Source organism: Equus przewalskii, chromosome 24, assembly GCF_037783145.1.
Source record: "Equus przewalskii isolate Varuska chromosome 24, EquPr2, whole genome shotgun sequence".
Classification (NCBI taxonomy): domain Eukaryota; kingdom Metazoa; phylum Chordata; class Mammalia; order Perissodactyla; family Equidae; genus Equus; species Equus przewalskii.
Genome location: NC_091854.1, coordinates 28,897,388 through 28,920,037, shown reverse-complemented (window position 1 = coordinate 28,920,037; position 22,650 = coordinate 28,897,388). Strand labels below are relative to the sequence as shown.

General features: G+C 45.4%; 1 protein-coding gene and 1 long non-coding RNA gene across 8 annotated transcripts in view; one reads left to right on the top strand and one right to left on the bottom strand.

The window, feature by feature from the left end:
• IL12RB2 (interleukin 12 receptor subunit beta 2) overlaps positions 1 to 16,935 on the top strand; it is a 76,381-nt gene extending 59,446 nt beyond the window's left edge. For 4 of the 7 annotated variants that reach the window (XM_070592336.1, XM_070592338.1, XM_070592335.1 and 1 more), the window contains 5 exons: positions 2,829 to 2,966; positions 5,721 to 5,811; positions 8,266 to 8,365; positions 8,569 to 8,703; positions 12,952 to 13,970. In XM_070592336.1, the coding sequence (XP_070448437.1) occupies positions 2,829 to 2,966; positions 5,721 to 5,811; positions 8,266 to 8,365; positions 8,569 to 8,703; positions 12,952 to 13,491 (1,004 nt within the window). In that variant the 3' untranslated portion in view covers positions 13,492 to 13,970. Of the gene's footprint in view, positions 1 to 2,828; positions 2,967 to 5,720; positions 5,812 to 8,265; positions 8,366 to 8,568; positions 8,704 to 12,951 lie in introns of all 7 variants that reach the window. The other 3 variants (XM_070592340.1, XM_070592339.1, XM_070592341.1) reach the window with 1 other exon arrangement.
• LOC103561904 (uncharacterized) lies at positions 294 to 12,953 on the bottom strand. Its single transcript, XR_011532484.1, has 7 exons — positions 11,263 to 12,953; positions 10,069 to 10,299; positions 6,982 to 7,148; positions 6,627 to 6,721; positions 6,384 to 6,542; positions 5,371 to 5,495; positions 294 to 896 (listed from the first exon to the last, which is right to left on the bottom strand). It is a non-coding gene; the product is annotated as an uncharacterized lncRNA (long non-coding RNA).
• Positions 16,936 to 22,650: the final 5,715 nt, after the last annotated feature.

The following is a 22,650-nucleotide window of genomic DNA, read 5'->3' as shown; positions in this document are numbered from 1 at the left end:
TCCCAGTGGGCCTGTCAGGGTCAGTTCTGAAATGCACTCCAAGAGGTCACGAATTAATTGACCTTGGGCCATTTGGAATTTGCTCCCCCCGAAAATTTCATTTTCACGGAGTTTAAACCGAGATGCCTATTTACAACCAGAAAGGTCAACAGGGTCAGTTGGTTCTTAAAGCTGCTCTTGTAGATATTGAAGAAAATACCTACCTTATTTTGCCACACATCTGAAGAATCTCAAGTCTACAAAAGGGCATTTTCAAATAAGTTAAAAGGGGGAAGAGGCACAGATTCAATCAGTTTAGATTACCTATCCCTTTTATTCGGTAAGCTCTGACGGATGAATAAGACCCTCTCCCCATCTTCCCAGAGCTCACGGTCCGCTGAGGGAGATGGAAAGCACAGGGAAGTGACGTAGCTACTGTCATCAAGGACTGACAACTACCAATCGCGTCTGGCGACCAGAAACCATGGTGGATTCAGAAGTGTGCTTGCTAGAGAGTGGCAGAGGGCAGTAGATGGGGGCGGGAGGAGAGACGCCAGGCGAGAGGCACCACAACAGCAAAAGGAGGAGGGAGCTCGAGGAGGGAGGGCCCTGTCTCCCGTGTCCTGCGCCTCTGTGCCCCCGGCAGAGTGCAGCAGGAGCGCATGGCCCTGCCTGGGCAGGAGAAAGGGGGTAGAACTGGGCTGGCGCCCAGGCACCTGCATTTCGGTGCGAGCCGCAGTGCTTCTGTGCACAGACACTCCTCTGGAAGTTCGCTGATTCCGCCGCGGGCACCAATGACAAGTGCACTTCCCTGCTGGCGCACACGTTATACTTTGTGACTACTTGGCTGTGTTTGCCGACAGACTGTAAGCATCATGAGGGCAGAAGCCATGGCAACTTGCTCACCGTTGTCTCCCCTGCAATACAGCCAGGCACACAGTAGGTGCTTAGTAAAAACAGTATTTATGGAATAACAAATGGCTGAACACTGCCCTAGACTTTGTTAAACCAACATAGACTGAGAGGTAAAAACTAATTTCCAGTAACAAGGCAGCTGTTTTACCTGGTAACCCTTGACATTATTACCCGCAGCCATTCAGACGATTGGCAACTATCAACTATCCTAAACGGTGCCTTTGTCATTTAACCACCCTGAGCCTCAAGTTTCAGGTGCCAAGGACTGAAAGGCCCCTTTATCTCTGCGGGGACCACGGCCAGCCGGACCGAGGCAGCAGAACCAGTATTTCCTGCACGGCTTCTTGCCCTCTTTCTCCCATTACTCAACTCAACGTATTTGCCAACCAAACTGCTGACCCGTCACCCTCCTCACTGCTCCCCCCAAGAGTTTCTATTTTTATTCTTCAGACATGCATACGTGTGTGAGTGTGTGTGTGTGTGTATCAACTTTTTCCGCCCAACAAACCATATACACCCCTTCCCTTCTGTTCCGAGGTCTCATTTCACTGCCAGACCTGAGGATGTCCTTACAGTCGGACAGTGGCTGCGCTTTGCTGCAGCAAGATGAGCAGAAGGTCTCTCCAAAATTAATCTTTTAATCCGCTGCCTTAGGAATAAGGAGATTTTTGAGTTCAATCATCCAGCTTAAGTGCTAGCGAGCAGTTTCATCAGGTTAGAGGAGGCTTAGGAATTTTCCACAGGGTGCTTTTTCTCAGCAGGATGTAAGCTACAGCAATTGCTCTGACAGTTGCAGCTGTTAAGTGATCTGCTCGCCCTAGCCTCGGGGGGAGTGGACGGCTCCGGCTTGCTGCTCACCATAGTCAGCAGGGGCCAGGGAGTGTAAGGTTCTCCTTTCCCCACTAGAAGCTGAACTCTTGGAGGCCGAGTGTATACCTTTGTATACTCGGTGCCTTTTCCAGAGCACACAATGAATACCTGTGGCTGTTGAAATACATTCAGCAGACAAGAGCCACCATTCACACGCCCTGGGGTTTGTGAGCCATGATGTCGAGGCCTGGAGTGCTGAGTTCTGGGTTCCACTGTGATCCCCAGCACAGGCACTGTCTGTGGAGCGGACTGGCAGGCTGCTCCTGCCGAAGCTCTGGCGTTGACTTTGCAGCTCTTGCCAAGCTTTGAGAGGTCACCCCGAAACTCCCACCCAGCAGGTCGCTGGAGGAGAAGCCTGCCTACTGACTGAGGGCTGCCGAGACTCATGTTTCTTGGAGGAGAAAAACAGCATCAGCACATTGCTCCAAAACCAGAATCTTCCCTGCTGAGGATGTCAGGGGCCTTGGGAGCATAAGGAACTGATCACCTAGGCTGAAACTGCCAAACTAATCTGAGCGCGACGCTCTCATCTTTCGATCTTATGTCAAAGGGAAGCCGATCGTCATACTAAGGCCACTAAGCCCAGTCCCCAGAGCCTACAGAAAACGTGGAAAATCAAAATTAATAAATGTTACTCAAACGTCTATTTCATTAATTGCTAAACTTAGCATTCTTAAAATTCCATTGAAAACAATTTGTACATTTAATTTCCTCCCCAAGAGTTCTCAAATGTTCCTGATAAATGCCGGAAACTGTCTAGTCACAAGAAATAACAGGAGTTACTAGAGCTAAATCTCAAAGAAAAGTGATGAAAATTCTTTTGCAAGACTTTACCACGGAAAACATATTTAATTCTTTTGATATGCCATGAAGTGGGGCCTCCATAAATGACAGTGTCCGGGGCCTATTCAAGTATTAAGTACTAATGAATTAGGACTATTTCAAAACAGCAATGTGTTCTTCTCTTTCATATTAAATGGAGCATTAACAAATAAAAATAAGTAAAAGCCCACATGCAAATATTTCCATTAATACGTGCCTGTCTTCCTTTCTCTTCCTCTCAGAACTTCCCTATGGGGTGTCCCCAAATTCCCATCCCATAGACAGCCTGCGGCCCAGAGTGACATACGTCCTGTGGATGACAGCTCTGACAGCTGCTGGCGAAAGCCCCAGAGGGAACCAGAGGGAATTTTGTCAGCAAGGTAAGAAGCGACTTTAAAGACAGAGAGTCCACCCTGGGCTGGTGTGGCGTGGGGATGAGCAGATTTTCTTTAACTTGCTCGTTACTTTGCTGCTGCTACACCTTTCTGCTTGCTATTTCCTCTATCTGGAGCACCCTACCACCTCTGTGTCTGCTGGGACACACGGTCTACCCGCTTTTCAAAACTTTCCTCTTCCAGGAAGGCTTCCCAAATGCGTCTCCATATTTCCTTCATAATGCACTACATTTGACCCACGTTCAAAACTCTGATTCCAGCAGGCAGGCACTGGTATCTGTTTCTCTCCATCTCTTCTTACGCAAGGTCTGGAATGGCACCCCGCACAGAGTCCTTGTTCCCTCAATATCTTTTCAATGAATGATGAGAATGATCTCAACAAGAGCAGCTGTTGCGTATCCCAGTCATTATGCACGTCACTGCGTCAGCTGCTTCGCATGCTGTGTTAGTTTGCTGGGTCTCCTGTAACAAAGCACCACAACCTGAGCGGCTCAACAGCAGAAACTTATGTTCTCAAAGTTCTAGAGGCTGGAAGTCTGAGATCGAGGTGTCTGCAGAGCTGGTTTCTTCTGAGGGCCGAGAGAATTGGCTCCACGCCTCCCGCCTTGCTCACCTTGGTGACAATCTCTGGTGTTCTTTGCCGTGTAGATCTCTGCCTTCATCTTCACATGGAGTTCACCTTGTGTGTGTCTGTGTATTCAAATTTCCCCTTTTTATAAGGACACTGGTCATATGGGTTTAGGGGTCACCCATGCCAGTCTGATTTCATCTAACTAATTACATCTGCAATGACCCTATTCCCAAATAAGGCCACTTTCTGCGGCACTGGAGGTTAGGACTTCAACATCTGAATTTGGAGTGGGAGGACACAATTTGACCCTTATAGCACTTGCTTTTGCTCAGTTAATCCTGACCACGACCATGTAAAGTGTCTGCTGTACGTGATTGTCCCTAGCCACACTACCAGGCACTCAAAAGGAAATGAATAAAGGAATGAGGGATTAGGGTGCCTTTTTACAAGTGCAGAAAGATTACCCCCGGTCATGGAGGCGGTAAACGGCAGAACTACAGGTCAGACTCAGACCTGCGTTAGTTAAGGTGGCGTCTATGAAGAAGTGACCCAGCAACATGAGCTCCCAGCAGCTAAGTTACGCTGCTCTCTCTGGCAGCACTAGTTTGCATCTGCTCCAAGCATAAAACAAGCTGTTCTTGCTTTGTGACACGGAGTATCAAGTTGATCATTCAGGACTTTGTCGTTCTGTGCCAGGTCCATCTCTACAGGGAAAACTGACAAGCCCTCTCCTCATCTCCCAGCGCTCCTCTGAAAGTTAACCTGTGAGCAATTAGTTGGATTAAGGACTCAGTGTCTGTCTACTCTGGTACTCCAGACTTGTCCCACCTGCCCGGAAGGAAGGCAGATGCTGGAGAAATGTGAGATTGTGCCGACAGTGTGGCGTGGTTACAGGGCTGCCTGCGTTAACTCCCCGTCCGGCCCTGGTAGCACACGTCTCCTGGGGGCCAGCGGGTCTCTGGCTTCTAGTGCCCCTGCTCACCTCCCTCCCAGCCTGTCCTTCACTCTGTCAGAAGAATCTTTCTGCAAGACCCTTGGTGCTGACCTTCCACCTCTCGTTCCCACCCATCAGTGGTCCCCGAAGGGCCTTCAAGCTAGAAGTCAAACTGCTCCGTTCCCAGGCCTGCATGATCTGGTCCTGTTCACCCATCTAGCTGTGTCCTCTGCCGCGCCCTCCTCACTCGGACTGGAAGCAGGCCCAGACTAACTGTAGTTGCCAGCAAGTGCTGCCCCGCTTCTCCTTCCATGCCTTTGCATAGTTCTGTCTAGTCTGCGCTTCCCTAACCTGTCCACTTAGCCGACTCCTAGCCATCCTTCAGCCCTAAACTCTTGACACTATGCCTTTTGGGAAAGCTTCCTGAGCTGCTCGTGAGGCCATTTCCTACACTATTCTCTGCTCCGCTGCCTTGTACATACCTGTTTTTATGTGTATCCCAGGGTACTGTGGTTTACTGTTTACATGTTTACACATCTGTCTCCTGGACTATAGTCATGACTTCTAAAGACAGCAGAGTCCACGTCCTATTCATCTTTGTATCCTAGCACTGAATAGGGCCTGCGACATGGTTAATACTCAATAAATATTGGATGAATTAATGAATAATTCCAACATGTAGTGAAATGCTGTAGTTCTTTTCAAAGGAAGGAACTGGAACAATTTCAAAGACCCTAGTTAGACAGCGGGCTTATCCAATGGTTTGGTAAAATTAATGGCTACCATTTCTCAAGGGCCTCCTACGTTCAGATGCATTGCCATGTGCTTTAAATACACCATCTCTAACCTGCACAACAACCTACAAGGTGGACATCATCACTCACCTTTTATAGATCAAGAGGCTGAGGTCCACAGATCACATGTCAGTCAGGGGTCGGGCCAGGACTGAGTTCAGGACTCCCAGGTCACAACCAGTGCTTCGTCCATCACGGCCCCTTTCCTTCTGCCCCTGAGAGAAAGGAGCCTGGTAGCGCTGGAGCTCCTCCCTTAGAATCATAGAAACTGCCCCCCTCAGGGCCCCTTCTCCCTAACCGAATGGACAAAAGCGGGTTGGCCTTGTTCCGGAGCTCAGCTACCCAACAGCTGTGGGGAGGCCCAGACGGTTCACACAGGAGTCAGCGCTGTGACATGCTCGTCGAAGATAACTCAGTCACAGGGTGTGCTAACTTTGCAGGGAGAGCCAGCTGGAGCACGTTTGTGGCACCGAGCATTTGCATTGCTGTCATCACGGTGGGCATTTTCTCAGTGCGCTACTTCCGGCAAAAGTGAGTTGGTTACACCTGCCAATTTGGCAAATGTATTTTTTAAAGTGATAATAGCTGTTGCTGCTATGAGTCAAAGAAATGGACAGTCTCATACACTGCTGGGGGCAGACTGAATTTATTCAACTTTTTTGGGTGTGGTATGTTAACTTCTAAAAAATATTATACCTTTGACCTAGCAATTCCTAACTAGAAGTTTATTATAAGTATATCATAGGTGTATGCAGATATTTAGTGGCAACATGTTCACTGAAGTATTATTCATTAAAGGAAAACAATTTGAAACCTAAATGCCCAATGATATGAAATCAGTTAACTAAATCACGATATATCTCATGCTATACAGCATATTATGCATCCATTAAAGATGATGTAGAAGAAAATTAAATGGTATGAGTATATGGTATATTATATTTTATAAAAAGCAGGTTGCAAAACAATATGTACTTTCATTTTTTAAAAGTAATGCATACACACATGCATACATATGCAAGATATATGCTAGCGTTAAATTTGGTTGTATATAACATAAAAAGCCAAAATAACACGATTTAAATGAGCTGACAGTTTCTCACCCAAGTGGAGGAAGTGAACTCAGGTGAAGAGCTGGTGCAGTCGCTCCAGAGTCATCAGGGACCTTTCTGTTCCACCGTCCTGACGCTGGCTTCCATCCTCCAGCTCCCCTCATGGTCCCACGCTGTAGGAGCTATAGCCATCATGTGGGCATTCCACAACTAGAGAGAGAAGAAAGGAGGGTCCCACACTTCCCTTTTCAGGGGACACCACATGAAGGCGTCATACATGACAGTTTTGCTTACATCTCATTGGCCAGAACTTGGTGAGGCAAGGGAGGCTTAAAATTGTGGTCTTTTAGCTGGGTTCACTGTCATCCCAATAAATCAGAGTCTTCTTCCTAAGAGGAGAAAATGGGTGTTGGGTGGCAACTGGGGCCCCAAGAATATACACGAAAATATTAATAGCAGTATCAGGGGACAAAATCATAGGTGATTTTAGTTCTATTTAACTGTATTTTCTAAAATTTCTTTAGTAAACATGCATTATTTTGTAAAGAGAGGTTTTTTTAATGTTAGTTACTTAATACAAAGCTTTCTTCAGATGTGTAAAGTAAGAGAAGAGGTCAAAATAAAACTAGGTCAAAGTCATTCTACTAACCATTGAACTTGTCTGAAAGGCTTAGAATTTATTGAAGCTCCATGTATGACACTTCAAAGCAGAGCTCTCTTTAGGGAGACTCTGAAAAAATTTAACTCAAAAAGAGTCAGCTAAGATCAGATGCATCCTCTGCACGGAAATAGTATCAGTTAGGGTGAAAGCTTCTGCTGTGAAAAAAAAAAAAAAAATGAAAAGAGGCCCCAAAATATAGTGGCTTTAATAAAATAGTTTATTTCTCTTCCGTGTAATAGTTCTGAGGTTAGTCCCCAGGTTGGTTGGCAGCTGTGCTCCTCCAGGTCACTTAGGGACCCAGTTTCTTCTATGTTATTGGCTCACCACCCCTTGGGCACCGTCGTCATCTGCACCATCTAGACTAGGTCACAGGTACCTCTTCTCACATTTCTTTGGAGAAAAACTAGTCACGTGGCCACATCTCTTGCTTCAAAGGGCTTAACACACCCTAGAAGCCTACCTTTCTTATTAAACATCAAAGCTTATTAAAGCCAAGTCTTGAAGATGTTTCATATTGGTCTTGAATTTTAAAAAAAATAGTCAAAATATTTGAGTCACATGCATTTATAAGAAACATTTTTAGGATTTTTTTTCCTTTTCACATGATAAAAGTAATATAAACTCATCTTTAAATAGTTTCAAAAACCCAGAGATGTAAAAAATTTTAAAAAGACCTACCTTTCCTCTGACCACCCAATACAATCCTGTTAGCAGTCTGGTTATTTCCCTATGGTATTTTTTTCTTGGCATTTTTTTTTTACATGGTTATGTTCAAGCTATGTATACCATTTATATCCTGTTTTGTTGTTTAGTTTTACTTTTTTTCTTTCCCTATTTTAGCATAATAATTTACCTGTCATTAGACACTCTTTATAAACATTCTAAGGAACTAACTAGTAAGCTCCCCACAGGTGGGGGCAGTCTGCTTGTCCGCTGTTCCATCCGCAGCATGCGCACTGTGCTGCTCCTGCATTAGAGGTTCAATCAGTGTTTGCTGACTGAGGGCCTGGCTGCACAGTGACAGCTCGACATTACACTGAGCAGAGCCCCATCGTTTATTTAGCAAACCCAAGTGGTTGCATCAGGACCCCTTGTCATCTCTCCGAACTTCACAGCACACAAGTCCAGCCTTGGACGACGCGGCATCTCTCTCCTTCAGTGTTCGTATCTTACTCACTTGCACACCCCCAGACTGAACACCCCCACCTTGAAGTCGCTGCACTAAGAACCTGTGCACACTTCACCAGGTGTCACTGTTTTCTTTATCTACAGGGTGTTTGCTCTCCTGTCTGCCCTCAGAACTCAGTGGTGTAGCAGAGAAATTCCGGACCCAGCGAATAGCACTTGGGCCAAGAAATACCTGCTTGTGGAGGTAAGGTGTGAAGCCTGGGCGGTCAGAGGAGGGGCTTCTAGTGATCAGCACGCCTAAGTTTCCCACTGTAGCTACGAGGAAACCTGGTTGCTGAAGTCACTCATCCTAGGCTGCCATCTGGGCCAACGCTCCCGTGGCGCAGGAGCTCCCTGAAGCTTACGACCAAAAATCTACAAGACCCACAGCCGTTCATTCCTCTCTAGGCCTTATGTCCCCTCCTCACCTCAACTCACTTTAAAAGAAATGAAAAAGCAAGTATTCTTGCCACTGACTCATCCAAATTCAAGAGATCTGAAGCTTTACCACAATGTTCCCGGCCCTGTGTGAACACAGAACAGGTAAATAGAGCCCAGACCATTTTGGTCCTGGCGGGAAGCCAGCAAATCATTCCACTGTGCAAGGAAAAGGTTTGCAAGGAGAGGTTGCTTGGCGGGCAGATGAGAGAGTTGAGAGTAAAGGAAGTGAAGAGAGCCGCTGCCATGCAGCTATGGAGGTGAGACAGCTCACAGTGGGCCTGATGTCCGTCTCGGGCGCAGGGTCTGCAAGTGGAAGGCATCTGAATCAGGTGCAAGACTGTGCATTTAAGGGGGGCAAAGGGAAGGAGGTGGTATGGCGGGATCTTCCCATCGCCTGGGGCCCCGACAGCCCCGCCCTCCTCTTCTCCCTCTCACAGCCCTCCTCCTTAGCCACCAGAGCACTCCGTCGTCCACGCCCTTGCTCAGGCCAGACGCCAGTGGTCCCAGCTGCTGCTCAGGGGAAGAGCTGGTGGGCTCAGCCACGCCTGCCTCAGTAGGGACTGAGGTCACTGCTGTTTGGTGCCATTGAAATAAGGCTTGGACGCAAATCCCACTTCTGCCACTTACTGTGTGGATGACCCTTGGGCAACTTGCCTGATGGCCTGAGCCCTGACTTCATCCTCTGTAAAACAGGAATTGACATATCTCCCGTGTACACTGTTGTGAGGGTAAGCAAGGTGCCATGTACAGCATACAAGGCAAGGATTGTTACCTTCTTCCCAAGAAGACTCGTATTTAAAGTCTCATCTCTCTATCGAAGGGTTTTGTCCCTTTAAGTTATGATGGCAAGAACAGTAATAATAACAGTAGCTAATACATATATACTTTCAAAAATGATATATTTATATATCATATACATGATAGATAATTAAATATATAATTCTATTATATATTTATATGTTTATAAGACATATATTACATATGTATTACTTTCTATATGCTAGGCATTTTTAAAAACCTTTTTCATGCATTAATATCTAATCCATTCAACAGCTTTTGAGGTTGTATTATTATTCTCATCCTCATTTTTCAGATGAGGAAACAGCCACAGAGGACTAAGTAACTTACCCAACGTTAGTCAGCCAGTAAATGGTGAATCCTGGATTCACACAGTAGCATGTGCTGAAGGCCATTATCTGCACCCTCAAAGGTCTTTATATGTTATATACATCCACAGTCTACACCCTCAGGGGTCTTTATACGTCATATACGTCCACATTGTCTACGTCCTCAAAGATCTTTAAGCACAGGATGAGGCAGTGTTTCTGGCAGTCAACACCCCTAGCTGAACAGATTAACTAAAGAGGTGGTCACACACGGGGCCCTCCCCCAGTGGCAATGACATGATGACCTACAGGAAGGCAGTCGATAGAGATGCCACCGCTAGGGTTAGAGGGGAGTCAGTACCAGGAGTCGAATCCACGGAGCCTTCAGATCTCTCTCTCCCAGTGCGGAGATTCCAGGTCCCCCGCCTGACAGCCTGAAATAGCACACGGGGAGCAGCGCTGGGTCCGTCGCCGACACCTGGCTCCCAGGCTGGTGGCTTTGGCGTCGTGGGCTGTTTGCCCCTGCCTGGGCATGAGGGGAGACAGAGGCTGCAGAGCCACTGAAGGGCCTGTAAAAAGCCTAGAAGAAATGCTGAGAAAGACATGCAAAGAGTTAGAGAAAGTAATACAGGGAAAAGGTAACAGAAACTGCCACATACATGCCCAAAGCCGCATAGTATCCATATGTTCACTGCAGCATTACAGATAGAAGCCAAAAACTGGGCGTGACGTAACCTGCCACCGGGAGGGCAGATTAGACATTTGGGTCCATCCATACAACAGGATATTATGCAACTACTGAAAAAAATGAGATCTACATGTGTCTAAAAATCTCTAAGATATTTAAGTGAAAAAAAGCAAAGTTTGTAACAGTTGTCTAAACTGGGTTCTCACTTATATAAAAAGGAGGGAGATTTTACACACACCCCTCCAGCACATGCACAGGATATTTCTGGAAGCTTCCATATGAAACTGATATTGGTGGTTGCCTTTGGGGAGGGGAAGGGGGATATGAGGGCCACTTAATTTTATTACAAATTTCCTTTTAAGTCTTAAATTTTTTTACAAAATTGTGTGCATGTATTTCTCTTGCAAAAATAACTGGTGAATTAGAAAATTGGAAGAAATTTAGCTTAAACATAGCATCTGTGACGAGGGCCTCGAGGCAGCCTCAGACCCCAGGTCGCCTGACCCTTGAGGCGGGTAGACTGTTTAAAGATTCAAACCGCGCTCCCAGTGACAGGCTGAGGCCGACTTCAGAAACACGATAGTCTTCCATCTCCAACAAATGTGCTGCCATTTCTTAAGATGTGGCTAAAAAAACACGTGTCATGACAGCTCTGGAGGAAAAGGCCAAATGATAAAGGGGATCACTGGGACGTTATCCCTTTTGAGCTTGTAAAAGCTTAAAATAGTGTGCGTGAGGTCCCTGGGCCAACATCGACCTCAGAGGCTTGCCCAGGGACTCGCCGGCCGGAGGCCTGCCTTGTCAGAGCTCCGAGGGGCAGCCTGTCTGCACTGCCACGGCTTCCCAGAGGCCGCACGAACGCCTCACCTGGGCAGCCCGCAGCCGGTTCCGCGCCTGGGTTCACGCCCCCACGTCTGTGGCAGTGGCACTTGGGGAGCTCTGCTTCCCAGAGCCACAGGATGTTCCAAGCCAGACCAACGTGCCGGGGCCAGTTGGGGCAGCGACTGGAAAGGAGCAGGCTCCTGAAAGAGAAACACACACACATCCCCTCTAGCTTGTCGGGGCCCTCTGTGAAAGTCCACCCTGAGATGGCACCATCACCCACTTTTTGGACACTCGCCACACCCAAGGCAAGAAAGGACAGCAGAGGCCAAATCACTCTTGCACAATTTGGCATTTAACACACAAGGGAACCGAAGGCCAGAGAGGTTGATGGAGTTTCCCAAGCTGTAGGGTGTGGGAGCTGGGACTAGTCCTACCGGTTTGCCCTGTCCCAAGGCTATTTTTTTGTCATCCTATTCCTCCCTTAAGACATGGTCCCTCCTCATAGATGACTTATGGACACGTAAAAAAAAAAGTGACAGTACAAAGCGTTCATGTGCCAAGAACCTCCTGGGTGGTCTCCTTGCTGGCTGTTGTAGGAGGGCAGTGGAGGGAATGCTCACTAGGGGCTTCATGAAAGAGGAAGGCGTCAGGCAGGAGGTGGCGCAGCCAACAGAAGCAAGGGTGGAGGCTGGCAGTGGCCGCGCAAGTGTGGTGGCACTGAGAAGGTGTGTTTAGTGAGACCAGGACAGTGTGCCTACGACAGCTCCTGAGCGGAAACATGGGGAGGTGCAGGAAGGTGCAGGAACCTGACTGCCTAGCTAAGGGCTGGAAGCTTTACCGCGCATGGAAGCCTGGGTCATTAAACTAGGAGCTCTGCCTTAGAGAGACCAGGCAGTCAGCGTGGGCGAGTTTCGAGGACGTAAGGAGAGCCCAATAAAGTCTATTAAAAGAAATGTTAGTAAAGTGCTTGAACTTGGACTTGGGAATCAGCAGTAAGTTTGGGAAGGAAAGAAATAAGACACTGAAGAGCTGGTAGCTGATGTGAGGCTGAAAAAGAGAAAGTAATCAAGAGAAGTAACAGAGAAAATTAGCTGGAGGGCAAAAAGGATGAAAATTTCTCCCAAAAACTTAGCCTGGAGGGGTCTTTCTTAAGAACAGAACTGATGAGGATATTACCCTGCCTAAGACCTTTCAGGGGTTGTATCAAAGCCCAAACTCCTTAGCATCCCTGAGAAGTCCCTTCATCACGTGACCTCCTCCTATTTCTGAAGCCTCAGTTTGCCTGTCAAAAGGAAAGAACCAGCAGGTTCTAGAATAGACCAGTCCTCCTTACCCACCACCTCCCTACCTGGAAAATACTATGTATCTGTCAGGAGGCAGCTCCAATGTGAGCCTTTTACGTCCTCCCTGCCTCCTCCCCGAGCCAGAGGCAAGCTCAGCCTTCCCTTGGCACCCACCGCGCCCTCTCTCCTGGAGGAACAGCAGCCAGTGCAGTTGGGTTAGAGGCTGAGCAGCGTGGTGCTTCGCTCACACTGAAAGGAGTCCATGGCTCCTGCCTGTGTGCGTCCCCAACAACGCTGGCTGCTTCTCCTGCCTTGCAAAGCCAAGGGCCCAGTGTCCCGCTGCAAGCTGACTAGACAGTGCAGGCTGGGAGGCCTTTGGGGACCCTGGTTAAGTTGGTTGTCAGGGCTACTAACACAGCCACACGAGCCTCTTCCTCTGCTCTCTCAGGAGAAGACACAGCTGCCCTTGGACAGGGTCCTGACAGACTGGCCCCGTCTGGAAGAACCTGAGCCCCTGGTCATCAGCGAAGTCCTTCATCAAGTGACCTCAGGCTTCGGACATCCCCATCGCCCCAACTGGCCGGAAAAGGGACGAGGAGTCCAAAGTCACTACACCTCTGAGGAGGACACGGGGTCCAGCGCCTCGAGCCCACCACCTCCAAGGGCTCTCACAGCAGAGACAGGACAACTAGTGAATCTGTACAAGGTGCTGGGGGGCAGGAGCCCCGACTCCAAGCCGGGAAACCCAGCGGGCCCCTTGACAGTCCTGCCCGTGGACTACCTTCCCACCGAGGGCTACTTACCCTCCAACATGGACTATCTCCCTTCCCATGAGGCTGCTGTAACTGGCCCCGGGGAGGCACTGGAGCCGCAGCCCATCGCCCTCTCCATTTTCCCCTCAAGTCCCCTTCACCCGCTCACCTTCTCCTGTGGTGAAAAGCTGACTCTGGATCGGTTAAGGATGGGGTGCGGCTCCCTCATGCTATGAGTGGCAAAGCTCGAAGCTTGGCAAGTCAGCGTGCCCCTAGCCAGCACAGCATACCTGATCTACCCAGCCCTTTGCTGCAGGGTCATCACGTCTGGGTGCTGCCATCGGGCCTGCTTGCAGCTAGAGGGCAGGCAAGCCAGCTCAGGGTGACTTGGGAACTGAGAGTTGGTGGTAACCCATACTTCATCCTGCCCTCTCCAGACCCTTAGATTACATCCTCCACCATGTGGACCCAGAGACTCCAATCTGGGTTCCGGCAACTGTCTTGGCTATTTTGGCCAGAAGGGGAAAGGAGAGTGGAAACCAGAACTCTTGCCAGCAACGGCAAACAGCCCACACGACCATTCATGCAACAACTATTCGTAAGGCAGCTACTCCATACGAGGACTTATCTAGATCAGTACTGTCCAATAGGCCTTTCTGAGATAAAAATGAGCTGTTTGTCTGCACTGTACAAGAGTAGACACTAACCACATTAACTACTGACCACTTTGCAGTGTGTCTAGTATGACTGAGGAACTGAATTTTTATTGTAAATTTCAAGTCACCACCGATACTGGCTACCGTGTTGGGGAGCACAGCTCTATCACGGATTTCTAGTGAGCATTAGAGGGAACCTTCAGAACAGATCAATTTAGTTCTCCAGATGAGGATATAAAAGACCCTGATGAAGGCCAATGAAAGGGCTCCCAGGACGGTCATGACCGTCCTCATTTGCGGAAGCCTAACAATGTACCTTCTTCCTAATGTTGCTAGTTTGTTTTGCCTTCATCCTTTCAGAGAATCAAGAGCAGCTTGATGGTGGCAAGCTACTGTAAACCCACCACAGGACCCCAGGCAAGCAGCCTCCCTCTCGGAACTCTGATGTCTTACCAAGGTGGGGCCCGAGGCTCTCCAACCCCGCTCTCTCCTTTCTGCTGCAGCAGGTGCTGCCTTCAGGACCAGGACTACCTCAGGGTCTAAGACCCACACCACCAAGTTTGCACTCAAAACTTGTCCCCTTCTCGCAAAGGCATCTGCTTTCCCTCCCCAGAAAGACTGAGCTGGTCCTCAGAGAGCTCAAGCTGAGCCTGGAAGATACTTCTCTTCTCCCCAGCACACACTTGGAACGTGATCCACGTTCTACTCCTTTCAAGCTGTGGCCCCTGGCCTGTCACTTTCCTCTCGCCCATCACTGCCTCTGTCCCTTCACTATAGGCACTTCTGCTAAGCTGCCAGGGCAAGAGTCTTGGCTAAGTGCTAATAGTTCTCTTCCCAAAAGAACAGGATGAGAGGCCCAAGAATCTTTTTCTTAAATCCCTGTCAAGCCTAGGGCCTACCCACTACGGCCATCCCACCCAAACACTGGAGCTCAGGCGGCTTTGGTTTATCAGACGTCCCTCAGAGCTCTGAAAACCGAAGCAGTGAACACGTGCTCTGCGTATTCATCCGTGCTTCGTGCCAGTCCAGACAAGTTAGTTCTGCACTTTCTTTGAAAAACTTAAGCTCTTTCCTTCCATCTCCATTCTACCCTATTCAGCAGCTGCACAGCACCCCAACACCACGGTTCTGGGCAGCTCAGCAGCTTCAGCTTTGGCTTGTCTGCACCCAGGATGTGATGCCCCCCATCAGTTTTCAATAGGCCATGACAGACAAGGCCACCTCCTCAGCAGGCCAATCTATCACCTCTTGACAATGGGAGCCAATATTTTTCTTCCAAAAGTCATGCCAACACTTGACATTCTGAGAAATGTGTTAGGCAATTTTGTCGTTGTGCGAACATCAGAGTGCACTTACACAAACCCAGATGGTACAGCCTGCTACACACCTAGGCTCTGTGGTACTAAACTTATGGGACCGCTGTTGTATATGGTTTGTCGTTGAGCGCAACACTGATGTGGCCTCTATGCAGCACGTGACTGTACCTGTTTCTCCTACTTTGATTTCCTTGACTACCTGCTATCCATCTTAAGTCTCTGCTCCCCTCCCTCCTTGGTCCCAATACCCAACTCCCAGTCTCCCTTTGATCCCCCAGACCCTTTCCCTTCCTTTAAAGCCCAGGCAATACTGCAGTCATTTGTTTTCCTAAAAAAGTAAACAAAACAAAACAAATAAAAACGTTTAAAGGGAGACTTTCTTGACTCCAAAGGCTCCTTCTAAGAATGCAAGGCCTTAGTGCCTCCCCTAGTGTGATGCCCACACCACTTACTTCCTCTACTGGACTCGCAATAACTTGAAGACAGGAAGCATGACACTCTGTTTCCCCAGCACCATACCTGGCTATCCATAGTAGGCTATCAACAAAAAGCCAAATGTGTCACCTGTCACCACTTTCATCTCACTCCTTCTTTTCCAGAGGCCAGTACAGCAGTCTCTGCTTCCTCTTTACGGCTACAATTGAGTCTGTCTGTTCCTCTTCATTCCCAACCTCCATTCTACCCCACTGTTCACTGACGGCACCGCTATAATACACGGGGCCGTGTCTTATTTTAAATACCTATTTGAGCATGCCTTTGGCTGCTCACTCTGCCAGATAAGATGTCCTCTTTCATGAATGACAGAGGATGGTGACCTCGCTCTACCCTTGCCCCAAGTAGTTTTCACAACCCTCCTCCCCCCCTACACAAAATCCCAAACCAGGTTGCCTAGTTCCACCAGGGCTAGGTGCAGCTCACCAATATTCACACAGCCAGGCTTGCATTCCTCAGGAAAATTAGCAATGATTTAAATCCTCACTCCTGATGGACATCCTAAAGTCAACCCAGAAATCTCTGCTCTCTTAAAACATCAAATTCCTTGATCTCTGGGACCTAAACACTACAAATAGAGTCCAACTGCATTCTTAATGGATTCCTAGTCATGTCCACCATTAATTCTTGTGTGGAGATCCTTACCTTGAATTGTTCCTTAAGGGGCCCTCTTTCCCAGAAGCCAGAGATTCTATTTCCTGGGCTTTTGTCTTCCTTACAGGCAATATGAAAGTCAAACTAGTGTTATCTAGTTCTTTCCCTTTGCTGCCTTTTCCCCTCCACCCTGTCCCAATCTCTCTGTTTCCTTTAATAGCCTACAGGGACAACACCAATGCCCTGAAGCCAGGGAGAGAGATCAAGCTAGGCATTCTCTTCTGGTCAATGCGCCCTGTCCAGTCCTTGGTTTTTCTCCATCAAGCTCTTTGTCTTTCACCTGATGCCTTGTCATCTGTCCCAGTATTGCTGCTCAAGCCTTCCAAAGGAGCCCTGTTTTTCTCTTCCTAGCATGCAGATGTTCACATTAGCCACCCTCATGAAAAGCTGACAGGTGAACCCTCAAGTAAATCACTCTCTAGAGTAAGAGATCAGAAAGGTCTCTTCTTCCCCCTAAAAAAAGGTAAGCAATTCCATTAATTGGCTAATTGATGATGAAAAGAAACAAGTCAGATCTTTACATCACAGCCTATACTGGAATAAATTTCCACTTAAAACTTTGCAGGGGCCAACCCCATGGCTGAGTGGTTAAGTTTGCGCGCTCCGCTTCGGCAGCCCAAGTTTTGGATCCTGGGCATGGACATGGCACCACTCATGAGGCCATGTTGAGGCAGCGTCCCACATGCCACAACTAGAACAACTCACAACTAAAATATACAACTATGTACTGGGGGGATTTGAGGAGGGAAAAAAAAAAAAGATTGGCAACAGTTGTTAGCTCAGGTGCCAATCTTTAGGAAAAACCAAAAAAATTTTGCAAAGCTCACATACATGAAAGTTACATAACATTTGCAATGTATGCCAAAAATAACTTCTTAATAAGGTGCTGTTACAGATCAATAAGAAAAAAGCCAACACTTCAAAGAAAAATTAGCTGAGTGAGCAACTCACAAAACACATGTAAATGTCCCATAAGCATGAAAAAAAACAATCACCTGTAACCAAAGAAATGAAAATTAAATACCATTTTTCACTTACCAAATTAGGAAATTACAGAAAAAATTAGCCAGTGTTAATCAGAGAAACTGCTGTTTGCAAATTAGTTGGCTCCTTTCTGGAGGCAGTTGGGCAATATTCAATAAAATTTGAATAAGCAACTCCATTCCTAGCTATGTAGACTAAAGAATAGCATAAATAGCATAAATTGAATAAAGAATTCATCACAGCAGAGACCCAGTTAAATCATCTACACAATCAAAGACTGAATTTCACAGAATCTAAGACTACACCAGTCTAAGACTACTCCGTTACTTTACGTTCTGAATAGGGAAAAATGTTGATTAAAACTAATATACCATCGATTTCTATGGTGCACATTCCACCCCCAAACACACACATTCTAACATGCTTGAAATTGGGATGGATCTTAGAATTGATGAAAAGCATACTATGCAGTCCTTTAAAAAGTCTAACAACATTTGACATGGAAATGGTCAGTTACAAAAGGCTGAATAGAATGACCTCACTTTTATAAGTCAATACAAAAATTGTTTTTAAAGAATATACTATACACCAAAATGTTAATAGTGTTACTTCCAGGTTTTTAAATTACATTTCTGCATTCTTTTCATCACAAATACTCATACTTTCATAATTGGATAAAATCATTAAAATATAAAATATTACCATTTTCCTTCTGAAGACCTGAGACAGTAGGTCTAGAGAAACACTACCAACCACTTTCTTTACGGCCCATGTCTCTTTCATTCTCCACCTCCTGTCTGGCATTTTCATTGACCCTTAAGTGCTCCTGTCACACAGTAGAAAAGGCAAAGAAGATGACCGACTAGGTGAGGGTTGGGGATGTCAGGGTAATAACTGAAGCAATCAATCTTTCAAATACAAGGTTTATGTAACAAGCCAATTTTTGCCAAATTCCCATTCTAGTAGGTAGTAGGAATTGTTAATAGTAACCAACATCTAACACAGTACTTAGTACTGGCAGTTTTTAAGGGATGTAATTCAGTTCTGACCACAACTGGTTAAGGTAGGTGTTATTTCCACTAGAGAGATGAGGAAACAGTTAAGTAACTTAACCAGTCACACAACTCAGCCCTGATCCTGGAAAGTGTGGTTTAGAGTGTAACTTTCAACTACGGAATTCCTCTCTATGCAAATGGCTGCTCTGCAGTCTACATCAATGGGGTTCTGACTGTAGTTGACTACAACTGTGGTTCCATAAAAATCTCTTAAGATTTTTCACTAGATAACCAAAACTGGTATTTCCATACTTCTAAAGTTGTACGTCATTCTTGATTCTTGAGAAATCTACCGAAAAGCCAGGTAAATTTTAAAACAAATGACACCAGGACAAATCCGGCACTCCTGAATTTGCTAATTTTATCTACCCAGCTGATCTAGATCCTTCAATACAAGGCAAAGGTAGGCCAGACAAGGTAAATTACACTCCCAAGAAAGTCCATTATTTTAAGCAAATTGATAAATGGAGTAAAGCTATAAACACATTACACTTTTTAAATTGAAAAGTAACCAATGTTTTCATTAAAATAGCTATAACCCCACCCAACTTACCTGATTTTTTCCCAAACGTGACAGCTAATTCTTAAGCAAAAAGAAATTAAGGCTGCATTTAACTCAATTTTGTAGCTTGTATGCATTGTTGAATCATTCTATGGTGATTGGTTCCACATTTTGCTGGCGGTCTTTTCTTTCTTTACAAGTGGCAAACCCATTCCTAAGCTGGTTCTGAGATTTACATCCCATCTCTGAGAAACATACACACCTATTATGTGTTGCCATAGGTCCCTTCAAGTCTATTCAGACTACTTTTCAATTTCCACAACTTTAAGGAATTCTTCCATGAGACATCCTGCTCTTGCCTAGGCAAGAGTCAGGTGAGGTTCCAAACACGTTCCCTTGCCAATTTCAGACATCTTACTACCTATAGGTAATAGGACTCAACTAAATACTATAAAAGCTATTAGGAGATTCTCACAGAGAATAAACTGTACTCAAAGGCCCTGAATTTTCACTGGAAAGGCAGAACACCCACCAGCAGGACTATTTTCAATAGTTCAAAAAGCTGCAAAAGTATTCTTTCAAAATTGGATGAAAATTAGTAGCAAAACAAAACCACCCATACCTTTCTGCAAGAAAGTCTCAATTTACTTGCTAAAATGGCAATTGCATCTCTCCGCACATTAGCTGTGAATGGGTCTGTGTAGCCTGAGTGCATTTTTCTTGCGACATCTAGACCAGAGCCCAGACCCCCGTCCTCAGGCCTCCTCTGCCAAAAATACCTCTCAATGTGAAAATCTCACTAAGAAATAGAAATCTTACTTGATTCCATCAAAGGGAATGAAAGACTATTTCCTTCTCTTCACAACACTGTAGAAAACTTGTTTCCTGAATTTTTCCCCCTCCCCTCATCCTTGTATGACGACTCTGTGACTGTCTCTGTTCCACTCCTATAAACACTCTCTGTGGCAGGGTAGCTTTCAGAGCAGCTGTGTAGACAGTTTAAAAAAAAAAACCCACTTTTGACCTCCTTGCAGAGGCAACAGATTAAAACAACTCGCAAAGAAAATTAAGTCAATAGGTCACTTCTCCAGCTACTGATGCAATCTTCAAATCTATTTTTTTCCTCTAAAAATCTGCCGTTACTTTTCAAGTTTAATAAATCTAAGTAGCACGACTGATGATCCTGAAAAAAAAGGGGAACATTCATGCTGTTCTGTAACTGGGAGGCACTGGTTAAGTTCTTCAAGCAAAGTATAGTGGCAATTTTCTCTTAATAAACTGCCCATTTTCTCCTAAAGAGAACTTGTTTCTCAGATGATTAAGTATTTTCACTTAGTATTACAAGCATCCAAAGCACATCTCTACTTCACTCAACATGACTTCCAGCTCTGCTATTTGACTCAAGAAACACCTGAGTCAGTGCAGTTGTTAAAACGCTTCGCTGGATTTTGCTGATACAGAGACTAAGTGCTACTCAATCTTCAAGGAAAGCTATTAGGAACAAAATGCAGTGGTCTGAAGCAGAAGCAGCTTTAGCCAATGCAGTCTTCCCACGCATTCTTCAGAAGCTCCTAACTTGGACTTGTGCGCCTAAATGAAGCCTTAGTAAACATGTACACAAAATCAAGTTGAAACCAGACTATCAGCCCTTTTTAGAAGTTGTTCATTTTATACCGAAAAAGTGTGGAAGCTTCACTGAAAATTCAGAATTTCCAGACAAAAGATGAATCAATTGTCTACCTTTAAACAGAAAATTATCTGTGTTCAACTCAACAATCACAAAAGCCTGAACATTTTCAGCCATGAAACTGGGGGCTGGGCGGGAGGAATCTACCATCTTCTCTGATGTGTTTAATCAGTCTGAGCACTCTGACAAAACGTCTAAACATGTGCTCTTCTAAATACTGTCACTGTGGTTGCCAAACAGAATTCACTATGGATTACACCCAAGGTGTGAAACAAGAATTCAACACGCAAAGTTCCAGAACAAAATTATTCATCAGCTAACATCAAATTTTAGTCCCAATATGACACAATTCTAGGCAGTAAAATGTCAAGAACCAAGTTCAGTCGGACAACTTTATATAGAATCCTCATTCTAGGTAGATGAAAAACCAATGCCATTTCTTCAAACTAGAGATCTTTTTAGGTCCTAAAATCTGTAAGAGAAATGAATCAGCCAAAACTTGCAATTAAGGTGATAGAGTGTAAACAATACTGCCCAAAGCTAAGCTACTTCCCACTTTCCCTACTCAGTTTATCAAAGAAATATCAAAATCCTGAATACTAGGCTTCTCTTTTCACATTTCATACCAGTAGCACAGAATGCAACTATTTAACAAAGCCATAGCAAGACCAGTTTAGAGCAACTGTCTCATCACCTGGTATGAATCAATTATCTACATCGGTTAAAAAAATCCAAGTTGAATCAGAATCGTCAGATGCTGGCATCATCACTAGGTGTCTTTTAAATGATGTCTTTCATGCACAAGGCTCAGAATAGAAACGCACCAGGAACTGCCACAGGCTCACAAATTAGCAGCAAAAAGACTGGACTGACTCCTCTTTCTTCCTTACTGATTTAAAACACTAAGTACGTACATAAGACCCCAAACAAAAACATAATTTGGTGAATTATTTCTAACTTGTACAGACCATTTCTCACCTTTTCCTTCCACTTAGAAGCGAACAAGTGACTCCCAGTTATTTAAAACACACGTAATCAATGGCACAAAAGCTTAATTCTGCCCAAATGGATATTCTCCCGACTGAGAAACAGTCCTCACAAGCCATTAATTCCTGCCCCAGCTCAATCTATGGAGTTAATTAAAACAGACATTTGCTTTCTAACCTATACATAATGTACAGAATTTTCACCTCCTGGAAAAATGAATCAGCACTACAGGAAAATCTTCACACTAAATGATGAGAAGTGCCACCAAACGCGAAACACTGAACTATAATCATGGCGTTAAGCTTTTTACAGCAAATTTATACTTCCCTTAACAGCTTTTAGAATATACTTAAGCGGCAAGTTACATCTTTTGTAAAAGTAAGAGCATCTTAAGCTAGAGGCTGCCAGATACCTTGCCCTCATATCCTGATTAGAGAGGTAAGAGGCAAACAATTTGCCTTAAAATACTTCTCATTTCACAACTTCCCATGGGGTCACATGACTTAATTTGTACCTAGAGCTTGCAGAACTCTTATGCTGACCTGTGAATGACAGCTTAGATCAGCTGGTAGCAAACTTTTTCTGTAAAGGGCCAGATAATGTTTTAAGCTTTGTGAGCTACCTATTTCTTTGTAAAGTATTATTTGTTTTTATTTGAAAATGCAGAAGCCATTCTTAGCTCAGGGACTGCACAAAAACAAGCCAGAGGCTGAAATTTGCTGACCCCTGGCATAGATACTGCACTTATTTAAACGACACATTTCTAATGTTAGTACTTTGCTGTGGCCAAAATCATGATGGTTTTAAATTATCTTTATATCCTAACCAGTTTCTGCTGCTAAGCTTCTCATCCTTTAGGTTCCCTTTCCCTATGTTCTTTGACTTCCTAAATTCCTCTCAGCCTGAAAGAGACTTATATCACTTATATAACCTCCACATTTGTCTAACTTCACTGAACAGGAATTTTTGAAAGCTGCCACTTATCTCAATAAAACTTGACAATTTTGCAAATGACAAATTATTTCACTAATTATTAGGTCTAGAAATTTGCTTAGAGATTAT